Genomic DNA, 25548 nt, shown 5'->3' with positions numbered 1-25548 from the left:
CAGTGGCTGACTGGAACACTGGACAGACAATAGTGTCCTGCACAAATGGAAAAGAATGCGTGCAAACTGGAAAAAGAACCAAAGAGGCTGAGAGGGAATGGAGGTACACCATGACAAAAGCCATGCAGAGCACAAGATCTACACAAACTGGGTCGAGGAACAAATTAAAACACGGGATTGCCAGGCCCCTGAGGGCAGGAATAGGCTTTTACAGCCCCAGTCAGCTTTTCCTGGGACCGCCGCCCACACCCTGCCCATGGCAGTGCCAGTTTCCAGCCCTGTCTTCAGCTGCTCCCGACAGGACCCCAGCCACGGCTCGCTGCTTGCTGTGTCAGGGCCGCTGATGGGTGCCATTACTGGCACTGGCTCTGCCCGCCATGCTCAGGCCCTGCTGGATGGTGCCCATCAGGGAGGGTATCGCCAGCCAAGCCAGCCTTGATGTCCGGCTCCCTTATGTCAAGGATCAGCTGGCTCTTGCTGCTTCACAACAAGGATATCAAAACCTCCCCACGCGTGGAGGCTAGCAAAATTCTGACTTAAAAATATCACGTTATTTTTCCTTGTTAAAGGCTGTATTAAGATAGTAAAGCACTGTCCCTCATCCTATGGGGAATAAGGAATGCCTCAGTACTGGGAACTGCAGTGGGAGGTTCTGCGTTCCAGTCCCGACGCAGTATCAGAGCTCAATGTGCATCAGCAGCCACCTATTCCACAAGCTAGTGCAGAGGCAAGCAGGACCATCTGCCTATGCTCTGGACAGGCAAAATCAAAGAAGGCTGATTTTTTCTGCACAAAACAAAACATTGGAATGCTCCTTCAGACTGTCTGAATGAAAAAACTTGAGGGAGTGACCTCCCATCTGCTATCACTGAGACCGCAATGACTGTAGAAAAGTTAAGTCCTGTAACTTTTATCTATTCATATCCATCCATCTATGAAATAGGCAACATGAGCTTACATTTGGATAGCCCGAAGCAGTCTGATGGCTGAGGCAATGCAATTTAATAACAAATAATCTGTTATGGCTGTTTTGGCTAGGAAAGATCACATGACAAAATTAAATGAAGTCTCAGCAAGGTTAACTAAAGAAGTAACAGGCTGAGAAGTTAAAAGCTACCACACCCAATGCAGGTGAAAATTCCTGTGAACACAGCTGGGTTGTATGAACTCTTCTGGTTCACAATAGCAACTCCGAAGTGAAGTCCTGAGTGGGGCAGGCAACGCTCTGTGTTCTCGCAGCCAGCTGGCTTCTATTGCGAGGGATGTGCTGCACGGAGCTGCCATGGGAGCCATGCCTCTCCCAGCACTCTACTGCATCACACAGACAATGCACACATACTTTAATGGGTATAGGGTTGAATGGGAGCCAAGAGACTCCTATAAAAAAGAGGAGATATATATATAGATATATATATACACTTTCTTTTGCAAAACTTAAGAGGTCTACAGAGGCAAAATACCATGCAAGAGCTAAACACATTGTTTAGGAAGAGCTAAATATTTTTTCAGTTTACCACTTGAATTAGACTTAGGGAGAAAAGACTACCAGAATCTATTTTATTTAACTGCATTATTGCTCTTTATGATGCTTCCACAACTACAGACCTCCATTTCTGTAGAAAGACACGACTTTCTGCAGGGGGAAGAAAAGCTACTCTTGCTACTTCAAGGTCTGGTTCTTCTGCTGTAATACAGTTTTCTGAGAAACAATTAGGGGAAAATGATACAGGCAACTTTATCAGCCTTCCCTCCTGCTTATCGCTTGTTATGTTCAGTGGCCATGAGTTCCTTTCATTTGTGTTACGTGCTTTTGTTGTCAAAGAATATACTAGCATAAAGGTATAAAGAACATAGCAGCATTTCTTGACTGCATTATTTGGAGTTGTGCTGTGAAGGAACCATGAATAAGATCTGACCTAGTTTTAAACTCTACCAGAAGGGAAGCAGATATTTTCTACATTTAAAGGAGTGCAGATTAGACTGTAAAGAAATATAGTCCCTCTCAAACAAGGAAACCTAAGAAAACAGTGAAAACTAACACTGAAAACTGCCATGGCTATTTTTGGCAGAGCACTCATATTTCCTGAAATGATCACAAAATGAAGGCCATTTCTATATAGAATAGGGCAGACAAATCTGTGCTCACTTCTGACCATGTTCCAGTGTAGCTGTATACAAAGCTGTTCTGGCACAGCAGGTATGCAGCTGCTCTAGGAAAATGCTGTTCCCAAGCTAATGATCATTGCTAGGAAGTGATTGTAAATTGTAATTGGGGTGAGCTAAAAGTGTACTGTAGTCATTTACCACAGCTCAGCTGATGAGCAGTAACTCACGGAGTCCTGGTAATTCAGAAGCTTTCAGTCTTTATTGAGCAATGACTCCCTCAGACTGTGGTTTCTAAAAAACACCATGCCCTGTCTTTCGACTTTTAAGTTTGATACCAAAAATCACAACTCCACTCACTGTCGCTTTTTTCCAAACACTTATTTACTATTATTTTAGAATTATGTGTCCTATTTTTGCTCTTAAAAATATAATGTATCATCACACATGTTCTAGAAAATGAAGGCTTACCAATGCTCACTGATTACAAGGAAATCTGAGCACTTAATTAATACTGTTTTTAACGTCTAATGCAGCCTTCGTTGTTAATTGTCTATAAAACTTTTCTCCTTGCAAGCTGTCAGTCACATCATTTTGCCTGCAGAAGTTACCATATTCTTGGTGTAGATATAATTAACCTTACTTTTCTAGTTCTTTGACATCTATTGTCCTATGCATTGTTCATGAACCATTCCTAGACCAATTCTTCATTTGCCTTTGACATTTCAATACTCTAATGCCTTGTCATTCCAACACACTCACCGGAGCGAACAAGTTATTCTACCTGGTTTATCCATCTCTCTCTTCCTGAAACACCTTCAAACACAGTCTGTTAAAATGAATTGCTTAAATTGACATGTGATTTAGTATCATATTGCTCTCTTAATTATGATATTAAACTATCCATCAACTGACCTGATTTGAAGCACTAGAAAGATGCATGCAGCTGCTTGGAATGTCCCCAGATTTGGGCAATCAGGAGGTTTTAATCTTTCTTGAAAACAGTTGCAATTTTTTTTTTTTCTCCATGAAAGCAGGCAAACAGGTATCACAAAGAATGCCTTGTCTTACACTAATTTGAAACAAAAGGTTCATTTTCCCCAAATTACTTTTGTAATGACATTTTAAAATATGTTAATCTAAATGTGATGAAAAAGTAATTTTTATGGCTCCTCCACCGTTTGGCTGTTACATTTAATGTTCACGTTCTGCAATCACAGGCCTTGACACTGGGCATGTTTGCAGACATGATGCAATATTTCTCATGAGGACCCTACCTGGGCTAAGAAGCCTGTTTATCATCAGGGTTAATGAGCCCAGGCAGAATACTGAACTAGGCTAGACTGCTAGACAGCTTGAGCTTTGAGTGTAGGCTGTTTTGGGTATGGCTGCGTGATTACATTGTCCCATGTGGAGATACAAACTTCTTCTCTTCATTGAACTGCAACCTATCACTTCAGGAATCAGATGTGTTAATCATATTACAGAGTTCATACAAAAATAAACTCTATAATTCCCTCACCTCTATTCTATCTTTTCAGGAATGCAGTTCAGTAGTTTCTGAGGTAATGACTCAGGGTATTACTCAACATTACTCAACAAAATGCACTTGGTCCAAGTAGAGGGACAGTAAGTGTCGCTTGAAATATATTTATTTAGAAAAAAAATCCAACAAAGTTGACTTTGAAATGATTATGTTTGCTATGCAGAAATGATAACATAAATTACTTTTTACTAATTTTTCTTTAAGTCTCATACTTTCTCTTCAAGCATCCTCTGCAGTCACTAAGCAGAAAATGACTTACCCGAGAAACTGGAATTCATGGTATTTGATGATGTCAGCTGCAGAACTTATATGAGTTTCATGACAAAAAAACAATGAAAAATAGAGTCAAAGGAAACTAACCAGTAAGTCTCAAGACACACTTCTCTCTTTTGAGATGCATTTGAGGAGCATAGAATACTTTATCCTTATTAATCAGTAGGTTTTACGGAATTTTTTTTTGCATATATTCAGTCTCTTAAAATGTTTTTTAATTTTCACTTGATATTTTCCCCCAAAGCAGACATTCACACTGAGTAAATGACTGTGAATATTGGCACACATCTCTAGTCCCTAATCCAGGAAATGTTCAAGTAAGCTAGAACTGTAACAGCAAAAAGAGTTTTTGTACGAGGGGAACTGGAATATGTTTCATTGCATTCTGACCTGATGTTTTGAAGGTAAAGGTAAGCTCACCCTGTTTGTGCTTTCAAATATTTGGAAAATGGGTAGTGGTGTAAACATGCTACATGAACTGAACTAATGTGGCTCTATGACTTCTATTTCACTAGAAAAAGAAAGTTGAGCCATAAAACAACGGATTGACTGGGATGAAGGGGCAAATTCTAATTTCAAACAATAGCAGGTCCTTTGTTGTTGCTGATGCCATCTCTATTCTTTTCTATGCTTTGATTTTCTACTCTATGCTTTGATTTTCTTCTGCTGCATTACAGAATGAATGAACAACTGAACAATAACTTAGACATCTCTTTCAATGTGTTGTGTAGAGTTGCTAATGCTTTCTGAAATATGTAATTCACAAGAGCTTTGATGTTCAGACACTAATGTTGAAGGTGGGCAAACAGTTCCATAATATTCAAAAAATGTTTGATATTGTAATGGATTTTTAAGCATTCAGTGAGCTAAAGTTTAATTTATTTTCTATGGATGTAATTCAATTTTTTAAAAAGTTGCATGTTGTGAAGTCATACAGAGGTGAATTTGCCAGTAATGACACTTAGCATAATGTAGCATTTTCGTTCTATTTTTTCTCCAAGACATCTGAAGACCTCTTGATCTTTCTTCCAATCCAGTGTATTGTCCTCCTACTCACTGATCTAGTTGAAGTATCACTTCCACAAGCATGAAAACAGACTACGCTAAGCATTTTCCTTATACTGTCTTTCAGTGCTGATACTAATCCTCTTCCAAATTACTATGGTAGCTGTTTACTAGATTCTTTTAAAATGATGAATAACTGTGCAAAGCCTGGGTTTTAAATCACACCCATATAGGCACAATGGGAAAAACATATTTTAAGGGCAAATTTTTGCCTCCATGTGTGTTTATATTCTGATCAAAACACTCGTTTTGGCTAAAACTCAAAATGTTAATAGAAGAATTAACTTTAACATCTATGGTAAATTTAGCAAAACATAGCCACTCACCTGTTCAAAAATATTCTTTTGAAATTCTTCAAATCCAAAAATATCCAGTACTCCAATTTCAAATACCTGGTCACTGGGGAAAAAAAAAAAAAAAGATGTTACAGATAATAAGAATTCAAGAAAGTGAATATTATATCTGTTGTTTCTGACAAAACTATTTCTGTCCTGGGACGAAAGCAGGCTGTATTTCAAAAACATGGTATGAAATACACAAGTATATGTATAAAACAGAATCAAAAATCTACCCACCAACCCATTATATTGAACATAGAAGGAAAGCAAGGTTCAAGATTGTTTTAGGAGCCAAGGAAAAAATCTTAGCTTCTTTAAAGTCCAGTTTCTAAAGGTGTAGGTATCTATTCGCTCAGATGAGGGATAGCCACTTAGGGGAAGTTTCAAAATTGCTTGGTTGCACACAGTTACTCTTTCCAGTTCATATTTCCTTGACAGCCAGAACTGCTCCTACTAAATGTACTTCAAGGGAAACCTGTTAAGCCAAAGTCCTCTCTGCCAGCGAGTAGAGGCTGCGAGCTCAGGCTGCACAAGAGGTTACATCTCTTGGGGGAAAGAAGAGTTAGGGTTTGGGCATGAAGAAGACATATGTTTCTTTCCTGTATATATAAAACAATACTTGTTGGAAATGCATCTAATTTGTCACGTGCCACTGCTTGCATTCAGGGAAGGGCTTTTATTTTGGCCTAGGATTAGGGCTGGGCAGTCACCTTGGATTTGGACAGGAGAAATAGGAAAGGGACAGAGGTGTTATTATTCTGTACTTACTTGAGACTAAGTCATTGCATACCTCATCTGCAGAAGGAACTAAGTTCACTATGGGGAGCAAAATTAATGTTTTGGGATATCCTATTGCCTGTTTTAGAAGGATTTGAGAACTTTATATGAAAAGTCTGGGCTCACCGAGGCTGGGTTTTTCTTTATTTTCTTCACAGTATCATTAGACAGAGAACATAAAAAGAGGGTTGCAGTCAAAAATGTGTTGCAGTTTGCCTATGTGAATGCAGTGGGGCTTTCTCCAGAGTGAAATGATCTGCCAGCAGGATGAATGACTTTGCACTATAGCCAATGGCTCTCTGGAACAGGAAAAATCAGCAAAGGAAAAAAACATTCAGCTTCCTGAGAAAGGAGATGGACACTTTCTAAAGCAGATGAGTTTTCCTTTCTCTTTGCCAACATAATTTGTAAATGTATGGGTTTATATGCTTACAAATAATATCACAGCCTGCTGTTTCTGAAATCTACTTTTCCTTCCACATTTATCCTCCATGTTCCGTGTTTCCTTTACATCTAAATCTATGTGTATATCAGACTATAGATGGCAAGGAGAAAAAGGTGATCCACTGTTGAAGTGCTTTAGTATAGTTTATTACAATCATTGTAAACACTATCATTTAATTACAGAATCACAGAATATTAGGGGTCTTCAGCCTTCTTCAGAAATCATACCAAAGAAGTTTGTCTTAATTTCCAAGTCATACTAGCTTAATGAACTACTGATCGTCGCAAGACTGGCTATGTGCATAAATGTCAGACATAGAGAGTTGTGTAATAAATCTAGTCTAGAAAGACTTTGTTGGGCAGGAGAGGTTACTGTGAGGTCAACTGGCCTCCAAGGGAATTTCTACAACAAGAAGCATAAAGATATATCATCACCTCCGTCTCTAGCAATCAGTGCAATTTAAATTGTGTTTTAGAATGTAAGCCTCATTCTCAGGTGTTCCTGATTAGAGATGGGTGTGCATTCCTTGTCACAATGTGTTTTCATCAAAACCAGTCCATTTCTACAGAGAAGAATTAGACATTTCAAAAACAAGCTACCTCAGCCTAATATTGAAAAGTCAGAATTATCATGTTATTTAAATAAATTTTGGAAAAAAAGTCATTTGGAATTTCAGAATACTTAATACGTTTTCATTCTTATTTTATTTTTTGTCACTTATCTGTAACCTTCCTTATAGCAAGGCAAAACATGAACTGCTATGTAATATTGCACAACAGCTGAAATATTGCATTATACTTAACAATTATTAAGAGCTACTTAACATGGACAGAAAAGCTTGTCCCTTCTCTGTCTGATTCAACAAACAGATTTGAGGCTGGATTGCTCACATCCCTGTTGAGTGCCATCATTGTTATTTTGTCAAATTAGTCTCTCTTACTGTCTCTCAAGGAATATATAAACATTTGCATAAGGAAAGGACCAAAACAAACTGACTTAATGAATTATTACAAATCAGACAAAACAGGAACCTGATCCTGCTTTCTAAAAATCCAGGTAAAAGCCTTAGCAGCCTTAGGTATTGCCTACCTCAAATAACATTCCTTATAAAAACTGAGTTATTTTCAAGAAATATCTTGATTTGCTGGATATGCATTTGTTGACAGGAAAACATGTCAACCCAATTTTTTTTATAAACTCCTCTTGATAATCTTGGTCTTGTATTATTAGAAGATGAGCACACTACATGAAAGGAGCTGGAGGTTTTACATAATCAATATTTTCCCTACAGGGCAAGTATAACAGAACAAGGCTCTGTATCTTCTACAATAGTGACACTTTATTACTGTATTGCGGCATTTATGTGCAAAATCTCACCAGCCATGATAGTAACTCTCTGTATTAAATTATTGCTCAGATTTTGAAAATTAAATACTGACAGACAGAAAAACATCAAAATTAAAAGGTTTTTTTATATATATATGTAGCTACAAATTACTTCATTTTGTTTTTCTCTTTCTTCTCCTCTTCCTCTGTTTTATACTACTTTTCTTCTAAGAGGGAGGGTCTATATATGTTTTTCTCGGCTAGCTGTCAATCATATTAATTCCAGCAAAATTACTTTCCTTAAATTAATCATAGCAGAGGTTCCCAAGGCAAAATAAAGCATGAATGATCCCATGTTTACAAATGAAAGGGCATGTCACCAGTGTCTAAAAGAACAAATACTATAAAAGAGCACTTTTTGTTCTGAAAAATCCCCTTATTTTACTTTATACTCTCATGGTAACCAAACATCACTGACACTTTTCCTCATTATGTTTCAGACATTCAATATTTACTATGTATAAATAAAAACTATAGTTTTAATGGGGACTGAGACTTTGATTTCAAGTTTGACAATATTTCCTAGCATAGAAATTAGAAAAACAGCAATTTGCCAATGTTTAAAGCACATTTTTATCTCTTAGACCAGTACATGGCTGTGAATAGTTAAAAACAGGCATGGATGTTAACTATAAGTAATTTGATTTTTGTGATTTACAAAACAGCATTTTGACTGATAATATCTTATGCCTCTAGTTTCGCCTTTTTGCTCAGAATGACATCTCTGTGAAGATATCCTTATAGACTAGAAATACCTTTTGATCTTGTACACTTAACAACGGCATTATAAAAAAACTACGTATAAATTCTTGGCAAGTCCTAAAAACAATGCACATACAGAAGACATCCTGTCTGATGATCCACTGTCTTGGCAGACATCTTGCCATTCATCAAGAGATGCTCTTGACCCATTTGCCATTCCTGGCAAGGTGAAAAGAATTCCATTTACAATACTTCTGAGCCATTGCTTCAGACAAACATATATAGGATGTTATTTGATCACTCTTTTTTTTCATCCCAAATGCTTTACAGCTCTCATATCCATAGAGTTCGTTCTCATTGCCATTTTTTTGTAACCTGCCTACATAAAGCAGTGAGGTGAACCTGTTGAGGCAAGATGATCTAAGGCACCTTTTCATCTGCCCCGGATACAATGTTTCTTGCTCTTCCTCCAACTTCTGCCAGTAACCAGGAAGGAAGCCAGTAGGCTTACATCTGATCTGGATAAACTAGAAGTGATACCTATAAATGAGGAAATATTTCTAGGATTAGATTAAATATATAACCTAGTCTTTAAACGAGGACCCTCAGAACCCTAATTAAGACTCCCTCAGTTCTCCCAGGGGGACAGATTACACCCATTGTCATAAACATGGTTCTTGAAGGGAACAGGCTGAACACTCCCAGGTGGATACGTTCTTCATCTCAAACAATTACTGAAACAAACTAGTTTCTGAGACTTTTGAGAAAGATTTTTCTGATTTTTTTTTTTTTAAGATTCTGAGATTTTTGCTGAGGCTTGGTGTCATTGCCACATCTCTCAGTCATCTTGCTCAACAGCTGTAGTTTTTCTTTTAATATTACCTTACTCAGGTTTGAGTGGTACAGATAGAGACAGTGGTTGGACACAGCAGAAAGAAACATTGGCTCTTTATCTAACAAACATTTCTTTAAGTGACTTGACAGGTATGGCAGGAAAGGAGAAACATATTTGCTAATAGACTCAAGATCTATAGCCCTCTCATCAGTAGCACATACTTTTCCCCAGCTCTTTAAAGCAAAATTTGTTCTGTGCTTTTAAAAATGGCATTGTCTTTTTTAATGAAACACTAGAAATGACCCAGACTGAAGCAGATCTCAAAACATGATATTACGCATCGTATTGTATTCGATGCTTTGTATTGTTTGTCTGTTTTAAAGATTTCTCTACCTCCACATATAGAGACAATTCTCATTATGCTGTGGGTTCATGTTTTGTACAGGAACTCTCTTTCTGTCCTTCTTGCACTACCAGCACCCTTATACTGCGTTCAATAATAGATAAACAAATGTTTTAGTTTATGCTCTGATTTTTTTTTTTTTTCTTAATCTGGGAAGATTTCTATTTCAGAATATCTTGTTCTATAAATCAGATGATGTGTATTTTGATATCTGCAAATGAGACTCGTCTCATTTTGTGCAAGTAAGTGTTGCTACTGCTACTCTCTGGTAATATTTAAATTTCACTGGGAATAAGATTACGCAGTCAGAATACACAAGCTTTCAGAGAATACCTGTTTAGAAATACTCTAGATGTTCTATTTGAAACAGAAATCTCTTATGTCTGACCTGGTGATACAGACAGAGGGTATAACTGAATACCAGCTGTCTTTGCTTGTCTGTAATACAGCAGGTGCGTTGGCATTAGCCCCATCTTCAGGCCACATAAGAGAGAAACTCCTTGCTAACTAGCTGATAAAACGTCACACCTTCTACTTACTAGTAGGCAGGGAAAACAGTATCAAGATTTTCTCAAGCATATATACCTAATCAGCTTGTTTTCAATCAGAAAAGAAAAACACTATTTCACAAGAGTTCATAGACACGCTTCAATCCCTGTAAATGTACAGTCCTCTTGCAGAATGAGTCAGGAGTTCTTAAAACATCATCTTAAGACATTTTATTACTAATATTTGGATATTTTGATGTCTAGATCCAACTTTGTCAACGTGCAGTCAAGTACCTTGGAATGCCACTTTGGGCAACTATGAATGCTCTCATCTCTTTTATCTACAAAACTAAAAATCAGCACACTTATCTGAATGGAAGCAGAACAGTAGTAAACTTTGAAGAGTTAAGAGTCTTGGGAAGAAGTTCACCTAGATGATTTTTATATAATAATAAAATCAGTAGAAAAGGAAATCATTATATAAATGAGTGAATATAAATATTAATAATTTTTAAAACTAATTATAAGCACCTGTGAAAAATTTTAATAGCTTTCTTCTAATCCCGTTCTAGAGGCCAATTATAGAAAAACAGTCTCTCCCCAGTTAATTTCTTTGAAATAATATCAAGATTAATAAAGTAATAAACCTCAAAATACCTTGCAACCATGCCGAAGTAGCATCCATGTTTATAATTTAGTTCTAACTAGACAAAATCATAAGTAGCTTTTTATGAAGGAGAACAACATTTCTGAAGGTGTATTATCTCACTTAACAGTGTCATTAAAACTCTTGCTTTATATTTATTGGATAGTATTATAAAGTAATGAACTTGCTGGATTCTGGCAACACTTTTATCCTCTATAATTCATACCTCTAGAGCTCAGTCTTTACAGCTTTTCATAGAATCATCTCCCCTTCCCTTAGATCTAATGGCAATCATCACTTTCATTTTGTCTGAAACCAGTCACAAGCTATTTCATAGTAAACATAAATCAATATTAATGACAAAAATCACATAGCTTCACCATAAAAGTTAAACCCAGGTAACTAGTTTCCTCAAAAATGCAGAGATCAAACGTTTCTCTTAGAGTTACAAAGCCAATAAATCTAATTTTATTGCTTCATAAATTCTCACTGAAGTAGGATGGAAGTACAGTTAAGCTACCTCAACAACAAAACAAGAGAACTGAGTCAGAAACCTTATTCCAGTTTCTCATGAAGGCTTCATCCCATCTGATAAGTAGTAACTGTGTAAGCTTCCAACCAGGGAATGAAGTGTGGCCTGAAATGTGTCAAACTTGTTTAGTCACATTAGTTAATGTTTTTAGAGGATCTTTAAGCAGAGGTTTATTAAAACTGTACCAAACTGGAGGTATAAGACTCCTAATTGATAGAATTGCTCAGATGTATATGAAGTAAATCAACCACAAATCACAGACTCATGAAATGACTTGCATTTTCCACCTTGCATCTTGAACTGTGCTATGCCTTGATTTGCTACCACAAGTTATACAACATGATTACGCTGGACCAAAAAAAAGCTGGGGGTAGGGGAGGTATTTTCTTATCTTAAGCTGGCTAACTCATTTGAGGTTGAAATATCAATGAAGGACGGTCAACTTCATTTTCACTTAAAATAAGCTATTTAGCTTCAAGTTTGGAAAGGGACCTGAGGCTGATCTTAGCCTACTAAAATGTAATATGTCTTGTCAGCACTGTTGGTTAGCTTCCTTTAGTCAGCCTTTACCCAGCCTAAAGCTTTCTTTAGCCAGCCTAAATTAAGAATTTGCTTTTTTCAAGCACAGGTATAATATAAAACTATTGCAAATTTCTCATTCTTGATGACCTCAAACAGCTGTCCTGTTTTATCTAGGACTTATAACATCACATAGTCTTCAAGTCTACACAGGTAGAAATAGTTTCACTGAGAAGTATTTCCACAAGGCAGAAGTCACCTCAGGCACATACGATTGCACTAAGAGAAGACTACAAGGTAAACAATATACAAACAGCTTTGACTTTCATTATTTGAAGATCCTATAATACCTAGAAAATACAGGTTTATGCTACTGAACAACACCTTATTCTGAAGGACTAAGAGATATCAAGAATACAAAATTACACACTAAAAATTATTTCAAATAATTTTCATAGATTTTTAATATAGTGATTCTAGATTTCTTCCTCAATGACCACTACAAATGAGCTCACTATTATTAGGAACACCTGAGCTGGACTGTTGCCTGTTACAGACATGCACCGAGCTAAGCCTATGTTCCAGGAATGAATGGGGAAGAATTGAATGTGACCACATGCCACTATCCCTCCTTGCTATAAACACAGTATTTTAAATTAGGACATGGATTGGAAAGTTGCTTTAGCTTGGTTGTCCAGGTCCCTGCACTTGTAAGGGGCTGTATAATCAGAAACAGATGAGTGAAACCATGCCGTGTTACTGGCAAACTCTCCCTCTGCCTCCAGCAGGAAGCCACGCACTCTGGTGGTATATAAAACAACAGAAAGCTTTTATGTGCAGAAAGCTCTGAGTTACTCAGGCATGTTAGTGTTTTCTGTTAGCTACGCCTATAGAAGAGAAATGTGATTTATTACTAATTGGTCTACAAATAGGATAGGAATAAAAATTGTGAAGAATAAAAATTGAGAAGTCTTCAAACTCTAAAAGAGGGCACCTGATAAATATTTATCCCATGAAGCCAATGCAGATATGATATAAGGAAAAAATACTTATTCTTTTTTTTGGCAGTTCTAGATTTGTCATTTGTGGATTTCCATTTATCAATAATACCAAGATATTTTGTACTTAATGTTCAAAAGAAAGCTCATCTGAGCACGTGAGATGTTGAATCTTGGTTAAGTCACACACATATGATTATCTAATTAGGTCTACTACCTTGGTTTGCTACTTTGATTCTACTGAGCATTGTTTTTTGTTGGTTTGTTTGTTTGTTTCTTGACTGCTCCACTGACGCACATTAATTAGCATTCGTTTTTTCTAAGAAACCACACGGGATAGCAATAGCATTGAATTTAGCAGATGATGATAACCTAGAGACATCCAGAATATTCTTAGAATATTTAATTCAGTGAAGTTTAAACACTCATTTGAAGGTCTTTGAACAAAATTCTGGTTTTAATAGCCTATGCTAAGGTCATAGTTTTGGGGAGAAAGAACAAGTGTATTCTGCACTAAAAAACCACCAAGCAGCTTTTTGCTCCTTAAAAGACTTAGCTCATTCTATAATGTCAGCTCTTAAAAGGCCACTAATTCTAACCACCAATTTAGATTACTGCGTAAAGTACCATGTCCACAAGCAAATAAATGGACAAATACGTTACTGAGGAAACAACTTGAAGGAACAGCCAGTGATTTAAAGACCCAAGCATCGCTGTCACTGTTGGGGATTAAAATAGTTTACTTGTAGAATATTAGAATTAATTATGCGATTGTTTAAAACTAGATTGAATTGAAACTCATTTTGCTTTGCTTAGCATGAGTGACTGGAGTGCTGAGGCCTTAGGCTGCAAACCATGACCAAGCAAAAATTCAGTTCAGTTAAATGGAGAAGTACTGGGAGCCCTACACAACGAAATAAACTGAACCAAACCTATAATTCAAGGAAAAGACCTTCAAGAAAGAGAGAAACAATTCCATCTGAAGCCGACAGAAAACAGACAAGATCCAGGTGCAGAAAAGACAAGAGGATGGTAAATCTACAGGAATAGATTTAATTCAAAAGATGTTACTCCAATCATCGAGAGGAAGAGCAGCTATTAAACAAGCTAACTGGACAGAAAGTCTGTGCATGTTGCATGGACAGGCTCGTGAACACCTTGTGTAACAGATTGTGAGGCCTTAAAAGACACAGAGAAACAATGAAGGGGTGTCCCTTTCAGGAGACACTAAGCTCAAGCTGAAATAAACTGACTGTGGCAGAACCTAGGGTCCGAACACTTCTTTATAGTCAGGGGCTAAGACTGGATCCAGCTGCACCTAGACCCCTCTCTGAGAGGAAGTATAAAAGGAAGGGGGTCCAGTCTGAACCTCATGAGTTGGCAAAGGGTCTTCCTGGACTCTTCTATAACAGTCATGCTATCATAAAATGCTTTAAATGAAGGAATTATGTTTCTGTTATGGATCTGGATTTGAACAGATAACGACACAGCTAATAGTTTGTAATGGCACTCCTACCTGCCAGTCTCATCTTGATTTTGAAGGTAGCAGTTGATTGTGTTGACTAAAAAGCTAAATAAACGACCATATAGAGATTTTGCCAAGAGATCCCGGTAAAATTCTGCAATTTCTATAGTGTGCCTCCGTACAATCATGTCTCCTAAGAGAGAAAGCAGAAAATGGAGATGAAAGCATGTAGTAAAGCTTGCCTTAAGTAATTCCAGTCACAGTAAATTTAGTTACAGTTACTTCTTCTTTGCCAAACCCATACTTTGTGTTAGTTGTTTTCTGAAGCCTCCAGTGAGAGATGAGAAGACATCAACACTCACAAGATCTTCAGTTTGGAAACATGTACCTTTGTACTTTTTTCAGTACAAAAGGGTATGACTACCACACAGAGCTAGCATTTTACTGAAAATAAATTTATGAAAGTTTTTTTTTTTTTTTTCCAGAACACTCCTGCTGACTTTAGTTCTTAGTATTAATACCTAATCTGTCATGTTGACATACTTGTATAAGATTAATCAAGTTAGGAGTCCATCAGTGTCGGACTGTGAAACTGCTTTATTCCGTAGTATAAAGACATTTCTAATTCAGTGGCTCAGTCTGACTTATTGCACGGCAGATAATCCTACACATTCCTCAGAAACAAAATTTACAAGGCAATACAGGAAATAAGAAACAAAAATTATCTCATTTTGAAATTCTCAAATCAGAAGGATCAAAATGCCACCAGGTCTGATCTACGAGAACGTGAGCTTGGAAAAGATTACCTTTAAAATACTGAACATCAGTTGTCAAGGCTGAAGCAAGCTCATCTGGGCAAACCTGCAGCATCCCTGCCACTGAAATGAAAAAAGAAATTAAAGAAAGCCTGATTTGTGCTCTACTGCATATTTTATTTTTTATAACAGATTCCTATGTAGATGCTATTTTTGAATATTGAAGGAACCCACACATTAAAGAAGAGAGTGCTGTCGTAGAAGTAATCAAAATTAACGAACACATAAAATTGGATTACTACAATCAGCACTTTGTGAAGTTTGAATGTATCTGTATATTACATTACAGCTTTCTTTTCCCTTTAAAGATTACTCAGGACTTTCCCCAGGGCTTGGCAGACTTTCTATCATATTGGAGTTAAGGTATGCTACTTACTGACATTCTGTATCCAGAAGCCACTATGGGGAGATTTATTAGTGACCAAGAGGGCAAACTTCAAAGCACAGAAACAAGAGACTCTTTTAAGACACAGATTTTGAATGTAAGGAATTCAATTCAATGCAAACTGTTCAGCTGTTGACAAGCAGTGCAAGAGCATTTTAAAAAAAAGACTGCTTAAAGTGCACTGTACAATTTCTTTCAGCAAATGATAGCATTATATACGAAATTGAATCAGATAATTTGCAATACTAGCATTTTATTTCATCCCATAAAAATCTGTAGTTTATAAAACATCTGAGTAAATTGGATACTGTCTTCCCACAGTAACTTAAGAATTTTCGTAAGTAATTTTTTTGTCTCCCTGGAATTGTGTTTCCATCTGTCGGCAGATCAGTGCAACTGCTGTGGGACCAAGCAGGCAACGCTCCGAGGTCAAGTCCTACTGACCTTGTTCCAGTAGTTGCAGGTCTGACACAAATGCTGTCTCAGCGTCTGTCAGAGCCGTAAAGCAAATATCTCCAAGATGCAGAATTGCTGAGAGTATTACAAACAGGTTCTCCACCTCCTGCACATATTTTATGCAGAATTAAACATAAAGAAGAAACTGTTGGGCACACCAGTGCTTTATAAAAATACAAATTCTATTCATTTGTATCATTGGCATTTGCTAAGTTAAAAAGTATTCATGTATAAACAGGAAATTTGGATTTAGAAATTAAACTGGAATACAGTACATAAAACAAGATTACATTATTTTTTCTTTTGTTTTAATGTAAAACAGCTAAAACACTGAGTTAAGAAAGTTTTTCAGAATGTGATACACAATACTGAAATATCTTTAATGGATGCATTATTTCTGAAAGAAATAAACACGTCTTCTCCATAATTTCCATCAAGACAATTTCTGTGTCTGGGAATAGCTAGGCATGTTTTTTCCTCAGCATTCACAAACAAAGTGTCTAGCTCTAAATTATAACACGTTCCTGGTAGTAAAAGCTGTAGTTAAGGTCTAAAAGACACAAACACAACCCTCCCTTACCCACACACACTTTGCCCCCCACGACTGCATTCTATGTCTGATGGCTCTAAGGCTGTGAAGCAGTTACTTTGAGATTTAGATTTTTCCTGCCCTCATTTTTATCACAGCAAGAAGAGAACTAATTTTCATGTTTGGGTTTTTTTAATGTTTTTAGATTGAAGCAAAAAAATGATCCATGAAATGTGAACTAAAAACGCTAAGACATGGAAAACATTGTGTGGTTTTGGATGGTTTTTTAAGGTCAGTTATATAACAATGGTGCTCCTCTGAAATTATACAACAGGAAGCCTGATACCCACTATAGTATTACACGGTATTATGCACTGCAAAGTTAATTGATAATTCTTTAAATATCTTTGAAAAATAATATTTAGAATGTGATTCTATTGAAACAGTAGAAGTGACAGTGAGAAGTCTCGCTTACTGGAATTTGCAGAATAAGATTAAAAAGTACACTACAAATGAAATACTTAGCCAATACACCTCCTTTATTCTCAGGTGACTGCAATGAATTCAGAGCACACTGAAATGAAGCTTGGATGACTTTTCATCAGTTTTCAAAAGCAATAGGTCAAAAAAACCTTTTCTTCTTCTTGTTCCTTTCATAAATATGCCCGTCTTTAGAGGACATTAAAAAAAGCTTCAGTCTTTCTGGGATAGAGACTACAGCACCTCTGATGCTGTTTAAGCGAGTTTGATTCTCTAAACTACGTTTTAAGACAAGAACTTCAATCCCATACTGTATGCGATAGATGTAAATAGGGCAACAGTATATTTTTTATTACACAATACCAAAGCTGAAGATTAAAAAATGTATACAGGCGAAGTCTGAATAAGATAACTCTTACAACAGAAGAACTGTCATGCTAATATGGCATTCAAACTAGGGTGCTACACCCTGCTTCTTGGGGAGGCCTCTTATGCAAGATGCAATGGCACACCAGTACAGCATACCTCTTGTTTGTTTGTTGGCTTGTTCAGAACTGGGTTGGGGATGACTGTACAGCACTGAATTGCAGCAGCTGGGATAGCTGTTTATCCTGGTGATTTTGGTAAGGCCTCGGGTTTAGTTCATGTTCCAGATTCTCAAACACTTTCTCATTGTGCTCTAAGATGCATGTTCCCTCAACTTTAAAACAATTTTTTAATAAACATTAACATACTTTGCAAGATACCATTAAAGACTGCTAAGGATTTTTTATGTAGTTCTGCAAAAAGATAATCTATTCTATCATCAAATGTGGCTAGATGGTCAAGGAATAATACATACAGACCTTCCATGTACCTCAGAAGTAATGGGTAGAAATTTTAGGTGATGTGTTTTATCTACATATTCTCCTCTAAAGTCCAGCACAGGAGATCAGTCTGCAGTACTCTGGACCTCCACAGACTTCTAGCCTCCTAAATGATTCTTTTAATGCTGTCTGGATACAGAGAAGCCTTGAAGATGTTTAATGTTTTTGTGAGAGGCAACTTACTTCCTTTCAAGAACTCTGAGAAATGTGACGTTGAAGTGCTGGATCCAAAAGAATACTGTGTGTAAAGCGTTCTCAGAGAGTTACTGCAGGCTTCATTACTCATTAAATTATTTATTTATGGGCTGAACACCTTCCTCAACAGAACAGAAAGGTTAATGAAAGAGCTAGAACAATCCACCCATCTGTGAACAGTGGGCTAAATGCAGAAGTGCCTGGAACATTTGCTACTGAAGTTTACAGGTACAGAGCTTGAGCCACTAAGGGTAAGGAACAATTCTGTCAAACACAGCCATATGTGTTCAATTTCATACATGACCACATGAATATTAATGAAAAAAACCAAACCACTCTTCCTTATATTAAAAGGTGTCACAGGTTACCAGAGAACATCTGTTACCACCTTAACTAGGGAATACTAAACTACATGATGTAAAATCACCACAGACATCTACCTGACACCTAAATAACAGCTTCAGCAGACTCACATATTTTTTGCCTTTTAGCCTTTGATCCCTTTTTATTACAACTGTTACTCATCTGTCCACTCTTACGATAATCTAGCATACTGCTACATTATCTTTTCCTGCACTTTTTTCTTATGATGCTAAGTGTCACATAGGGGTAAATAAGTTTTTACCTCCTTCTAGAACTACTGTTGCTTATACATTTGTTTTGAAGAAGTGTCCCAGCAACAGTATGTGTTAGGTAGCATATACATATGTAAGAAATATGGGGAGTTTGTTAAATATTCTAGTATCCTGAAGGGAATTACACAGCTTACGTGAGTTCTTATACTCAGCCCTCCATTTCTTCTGATTCCTGTCATACCTCTGTCCTCCAGAACGTCTTCTTAATTAATTTCCCAAGTTATCTTTTTCATTGCCTTTATAGGATTAAAGACAAACATCAGACCTATCTTCTTGTTGCGTTTTTGGGGTTAAGTCAGCTCTTTCAAGTTACCTAGCTCTAATTTAGTTTGACTAAATATGTATTTACTTCTTTTCAGGTGCTGCTAGCAAAGGCATTTGGAATGTGTGTTTCACAAAATTAAAAGGGACAGGGAGATAATCAGGAAGAGGAAAAAAATTCCTGTGGGTTTTATGAGGTTTCTGTCATATGGGATTTGATTGTTTCTTTTTATCTATGTAATTTAATTGTTCAGAGTATTATACCTTGAAGCTGTTTTGTGAATCTTTCAGAATGAAAAAGATTTACATTGTTGGTGCTGTGTCTAATTAAAAGTGATTACAGTAATTTCCCTGGAGTGAACTAGTACTGTATATTGTTTCAAGGTCTTAACCAACAGAAAAAAAAGAAAGACAGAAAGGCACTTATTTTCCTCACAAAAGGTTATCAGTGAGCATTCCTTATGGCCTGCTTTTAACTAAGGAATATGGTGATTTTAGCCACAAATAATATAAGCTGGTGTAACTTACCAGGCTATTGAATCCCATGGCACCTAGAGCTTGTTTTAGTACAGCTAATTTCTCCCTGTTTTGAGGGTTGGCTGTTAACATTGTCTCTTCCAGGACAGTCTGGCTTAGATACCTGCACAGAGGAAAAACAACATATGTAGTATTTATAAGGCTGATGCACAATCAAACTTTTGAGGTTAAAAGCCAGCTTTTCCCTTCTAACCAGAGGTTTCTTACAGATTTTTCTCAGCCTTTGGAGGGAACGGTGTCAGTGATGTATTTCTTTCCTTAAGCTTTTCCTTAAGGCTTCCCCCCACCAACTTTAGCCCTACCTGTAAGCTAAAACTTCATATTTAATTTATATTGCTGACAGTTTTGCTATTCTTGTACACCCAGAGGTTCCCCTCCAGAAGAAAGATTTGAGGAGATCCTCCGATAACTCCGACTGCTTTAAATTCCCCTCCTGCTGGCTAGGGAACAGATCAGCTCGTATCTGCCTGATCCCATGATGATCATTCACCCTCTTAGCAGCTGAATAGGTGACAGGTATACTCAGCATCTCTTAGAACAAAGTAGTAACTAAGTACATAGAGTAGTAAGTGTACAGCCCTTAAGCTGCACTGCTTTGCACACTGTGAAGCAAAAGTAAATTTTTCAAACCTTCCCAAAAATAATGATTAGAAGAGAGAGACACCTAGTGCAGCAGCTAACTCAGGAATGAAAAAAAAAAAAAGAACCTACATAAAATGTAGCAACACAAAACAGAAAAATCAAAAACTATAGTACAACAGACTATCCAAAAGAGCAGCAATCCAACCTCTATAATGCATTTCGAAATAAATCTATGGGCCAGATTTAATTTTAAAAGTATTCAGGTATCTTCATACAGGTGAAAGCACTAAGAATGAGGTGTCTGAATATCTTATGGGATCTAATTTTTAATTACATCATGCTGAGAATGTAAAAACATGTTTTCTTTTATCATTATCATTAAATTATCTTAATCATTAAAATACACATTCATCACACAATCTGCAATCTTCACAAACATCACTTACATTGACAAAAGAATTCCCACCTAAATCAAAATAACATCATCACACACCAACAAAGGTGGACAATTTACACATACTCCACCCTTCATCCCTTCATCACAATTACAACAAAAATTCCCCACAATTATTCTGCTCTCTGATAATGTTCAATCCATGACCTGTCACATAAAGATGGGAAACAATACTGGTTTAATTTCTGAAAATTCTTGTTCACAATACTATTCTAATTGCACTATAGAAGAGACACGGTTTCAAAATAAAACTCCTATTACCACAGAAAGTCTGGCAATGCTTTAGTAAGGGTGGTAGCTCTTGTAAAGGTGGCCTTTTATGTGAATGTGTGTAGTTTTAGAAATATATGGAAGAATTATTTAGAATTTGTTATTTTCTAACTGATAATGAGGTTTATGAGGTATATACGATGAAACGCAGAGTGCATTTTTAGTGGACTGGTACCAGACTTACCAGTGTGGATCTCCCTTGGAGTGATAATGGTGTAAGTTACTCCAGCAGGTGGGCAGAGGAAGAATGATGGGGGAAAAAACATGTGCCTGGGTGCATAAGCACTTTTTGCACTCACAGGAGACCTCAGCAGATATCTCAAGCACAAACAAGCCTCACATCAGTGTCTAAAGCCAATGAAGTAACACAACCTTTGAGAACGAGGGTCTGTGAGCATCACCGCCAGAGCTCTGTACCATTTCCCTGAGGTTACTAAAACCATAAATTTTGTCCAAATCAGGTAGATACAAACGATATCACAGCTGTCAAATTAGGTAGAGCAGATGATACAAAGTATATGCCAGCTTTATGGGGTTTTTTCTTGGTTTTTTTACATTGCCTGTAGGTTTCAAAAGGAGGCTAGAATACATCTAATACTGAATCTGGCACAGAACCTACTAGTATAAAAGTTAATCCAGCACAGAATTTTCCACTGTTCCGTACTGCTGCGTGAGCTTATACCAGTTCAGTGTTATGTACGTGTCGGTGGCATTTTTGATCCATAATTAGGAGATTTACAGTAGCAGCTACTCTGCTGTCAAAATATTCTAGTGTTGAATGGTTGGAGGAGTTGGAAGCTGATGACTATTGCTGCAAAAAAGCCTCCTCACTGGTGTTCTCCTAAATAACTGTGTACTGAGCAGGGAATACTCTTTCCTATGCCGTGAAGAGAATATTGTATACTTCTTTTATTTAAGCAACCCCATTTAACCATCTCTTTTTAGCCTCATTATAGTGCTAGTGGGTATTGTTGTAGCAAAAAGGTGTGTGATTGCTACCAACACATGGCAAAGCAGGCTGTGGCATAGCAAAGTGGCCCGGAATGCTCAGTCCCTTGGAGGAAGGAGCTGAGCTGTGATATGAACCAACACGTGTCAGTTCTTGCCTTCAGCGCAAGCACTTCTTGCTGATACAGCAGGGGGCAAACTGGGTACCCGCCAAACCAGGCGCCTGTGGCTCCAACAACCCATCCATAAACTGCAGCATCTGCTGGGACATGCCTGTTGGAAGAGAATCTGACTTTCCCGGTATAAATCTCCTGAAGATTTAATCAGCAGATGTGCTGGTGCCCTTGGAAAGGGCTGCAGTTGGACATTTTCTGAGGCGCACTCCAATTTAGAATCAGTTTCCCCAGTCTAAATGCAATTAAATTCTTTTATAACATGTCATGAGGCCCACTCATTTTCCAAAGTATTTAAGGACTAATGAAATACAAAAATTGCTTTGAAGATATGCATATTCAACTGTTACATGTTTATAATATAAAGTATATGGATATTAAGGATGGATTAATTGTATAGCATACTTAGAACTGTTGAAGGATATCATGCAACACCCCCAAAATGCAGAAAATATATAGTGTAGCAGAGTGGGAGTATAATATATACTAGCTGTACAAGGAATCACATTTTTCTGATTATTGTTAAGTTCATTCTATCTCAGAAACATAGTTACATTTAGATAGAAATATACATTTCTTTTTCACTTGTAAAACAGTTCCCTGACATCTCCTTCTTTTCACCTTAAAGGCCCTGAGGATGAAAAGAGTTTGAGACACTCTTTGTATTAATATTACTACTATCACCTATTTATGCTTAAGAGCCAGAGTCCAGAACAAATTTTAAATTGTCGCTCTCCTACAAAAATAGGGAAAGGGGAAAGAGATGTGTCACAGCGCAGAAGTCCTAACAATAATGAAACATTATTCCATTGCAGATACATCATTATTCCTTAAAATGTAAACTGTTTTTCAGTACATGAAGCTTTCCTCATATTTACAGTGCATTTCTGTATTTTGACATTCAAGTGGCCTGGATAGAATTTCATTGCTAATGATGAAGAGGGATTAAAATGCTTAAAATTTCCATTGTGAACCTGCCATGGAGCTTTTAGTCATTATTTTTACTTAGACTTTCATTATTGCAAACTACAGTTTTATAGCAATTATATTTATGAAAACCTATGCTGTTACTAGAGTGTGTATAACGCTCCCATAAGTTTCCCATGAGGTAGTCTGTGTTCAAATGCAAACTACACCTGGGGATTCCTGAATTCTTTGTTGCTGAAAATTTTAGTAAAAGAGGTACTACTGCTATACAGGTTCCATAATATCTGATGCATGCAGGCTGTGCACCAGTTGTGGACTTATCATAGTTTTATTAACCTTACTTGCATATCTCTGCATGCAAATTCATTCTGCAAGTGCACGTTCACATTAGCTTACTGTGGCTTTAGAAAAAAGATTCTCAGATTTTGGCTGAAGTTGAGCCTTTTAGTTGAAGGTAGCTGCTCAGACAAATGATATTTATATTCTCTGGTAAAGGTGATGAACTAAACAGCGCATGCAGTTCCAATAAATAACCTCTTTCTACTGACTCTCTAACCATTTGTTTAAATGTTATCATGTTGACATTGCATCGGACTAGTACTCTCAACAGACAGCTTATCAGCACACAAAAAACTTTTAAGGACATGAGATCAGTGACTGTTTATTTCAAAAAAGAAGAAACTTACTGATCCACAGAATTGGTTTTTTTTTAAGAAGATAAGCTGATCAATAATTGTAGTATAATCACTTTCAGTAAAACACAATGCTGCATTACACTATTTCTTGAGAAACGTAGAAGAGACTATCTACATAGGGTTTTTTTTCTGATTTTTCTTCTAACAGTTCTAATCTGCAGCATTGTAGCAATTTCTTCTATTCCTGTCTCAAAGGAAAAAAATGACTAGGAGAAAAAAATCAACGGTGGTAATTTTCTGTATATTGCTTACCATAATTACAATTTTTTGATGATCATTTGAATGACATCATAGATCAAATTTTGAGGTAGGGGTGTGACTGGTGTGCCCAAGAATACAAAGAAGTACTTACCAGGACATTAAAATCTTTATGTATTAACTATCTATATAAGTCAACAATTACCTTACTTGTTTGCCTTTTCATTATCGTTATAATTGTTACACATCATCGTAATTTGTATTCAACTTATACCTGCAGTAAAGTTCATAACTTGGTACATACATCTCAAATATGAAGGAGAAAATACATAGGAACAAATGTCAGATTACCTGAATTTTTGACACATGCATATTTCAAAATTTCTTACATAACCCTACCCGTAAAAAAAGTTTAAAGTAATATCATCTGCTCAGATGACTGAGTAAATAACAAGGACCTGAGACTAAAAAGAAAAGTTTTGATTATCAGTTGCTGCTCTGCCAAAAACTCAGCAAAACAATATTTATTTGGATTGAATTTAAGTCAATTAATTTTCTTTTGAACTGTAACCCAATAGCATTTAGTATCTAATGAAGTACTCTGCCTCATTCAACATAAAAAAAACCCATGCCATTTTATTTCCTTACAAGAAAAGTGAAGGAAATAAAAAGTAGGACTCACAAAATTGCTGCAAAAGGTTAAAGAGTCTTTTTATTCTGTTTTTCCTGTTAGAACTCTTACAGTTTTATAAAATCTGTGAAGAGAGAAAAATAAACAAGTTTGAAATTTGATAATTAGGGGATTTAATTGAGAAGAGGGTATGCCTTTTCTGGTTACTGTCTCATAGTCAGCACAACTCACAGAAAAGTTCTGGAGTGGCCCCTCTCGGTGTGTCAGGCAGTCCATTTCAAAGTGAGTTCAAAGCATCTAGAACATGAGGGAATATTGAACCTTCATGTCTCACATCCCAGGTAAATGCTGCAACTTCCCAGCTACCTCATGCCAAGGCAGAAAAGCTTAGTGCAGTCCATTCAGGAAGTTTCACTCTCCTTTGGTGGGAAGCTCAAGAACACCATAGGCTTTGAAAAATAAGTTTTCTTGATATTTTGAAGCATAGTCCCAGCAAAGCCCGAAAACAATCACCTTTTTGGCCCTGGATTTACCCCGCAATCTTGAAAAGCTTGCTCACACTCTGATCAGAATTCAATACATGTATAAACTTCCTGGCTATATCCATCAAAATCTGCAGACCATGGCTTCCAGTGTTTCAAGGGAGATCTGAACTGTTGATGTATGTCACTTAGGGAACTTTTCTGATTTCTAGCAAATAAAGGTTGACAAATAAATTATATTTGTACTTCAAGCTGTATTGATTGTAGCTGTTAAGTGAGAAAAGATGACCTTGGTACACAAAGCTGACCGCAGAGACACCAAGGCTTGCCACAGGGACCCTGTAGTAGCAAGCTTTCCTAAGCATTGTTACAAACTTTGATATTTCAGTAACAGAGTAAATAAGGCATTACCAAAACACTATCCCAACACCTACACACTTCGCATTTGTAAAATCTGACACTTGAAATGTTCATGTATAGCATAAGAACAGCCACTTTATGCCACATA

General features: G+C 36.8%; 1 protein-coding gene across 1 annotated transcript in view; it reads right to left on the bottom strand.

Annotated features, from left to right (window-relative positions):
* The window catches only part of MYO16 (myosin XVI), a 299406-nt gene that overhangs the window by 107915 nt on the left and 165943 nt on the right, over nt 1-25548 (bottom strand). Inside the window, exons 16-20 of the mRNA XM_086482083.1 lie at nt 19672-19783; nt 16166-16283; nt 15328-15399; nt 14573-14714; nt 5314-5386 (exon numbers count right to left, since the gene is read on the bottom strand). Of these exons, the coding sequence (XP_086338209.1) occupies nt 5314-5386; nt 14573-14714; nt 15328-15399; nt 16166-16283; nt 19672-19783 (517 nt within the window). The remainder of the gene's footprint in view (nt 1-5313; nt 5387-14572; nt 14715-15327; nt 15400-16165; nt 16284-19671; nt 19784-25548) is intronic.

This window comes from Leptosomus discolor, chromosome 1, assembly GCF_034619465.1.
Source record: "Leptosomus discolor isolate bLepDis1 chromosome 1, bLepDis1.hap2, whole genome shotgun sequence".
NCBI lineage: Eukaryota > Metazoa > Chordata > Aves > Leptosomiformes > Leptosomidae > Leptosomus > Leptosomus discolor.
Note: the sequence above shows the minus strand (reverse complement) of the source record. Positions and strands in the feature narration are given on the sequence as shown.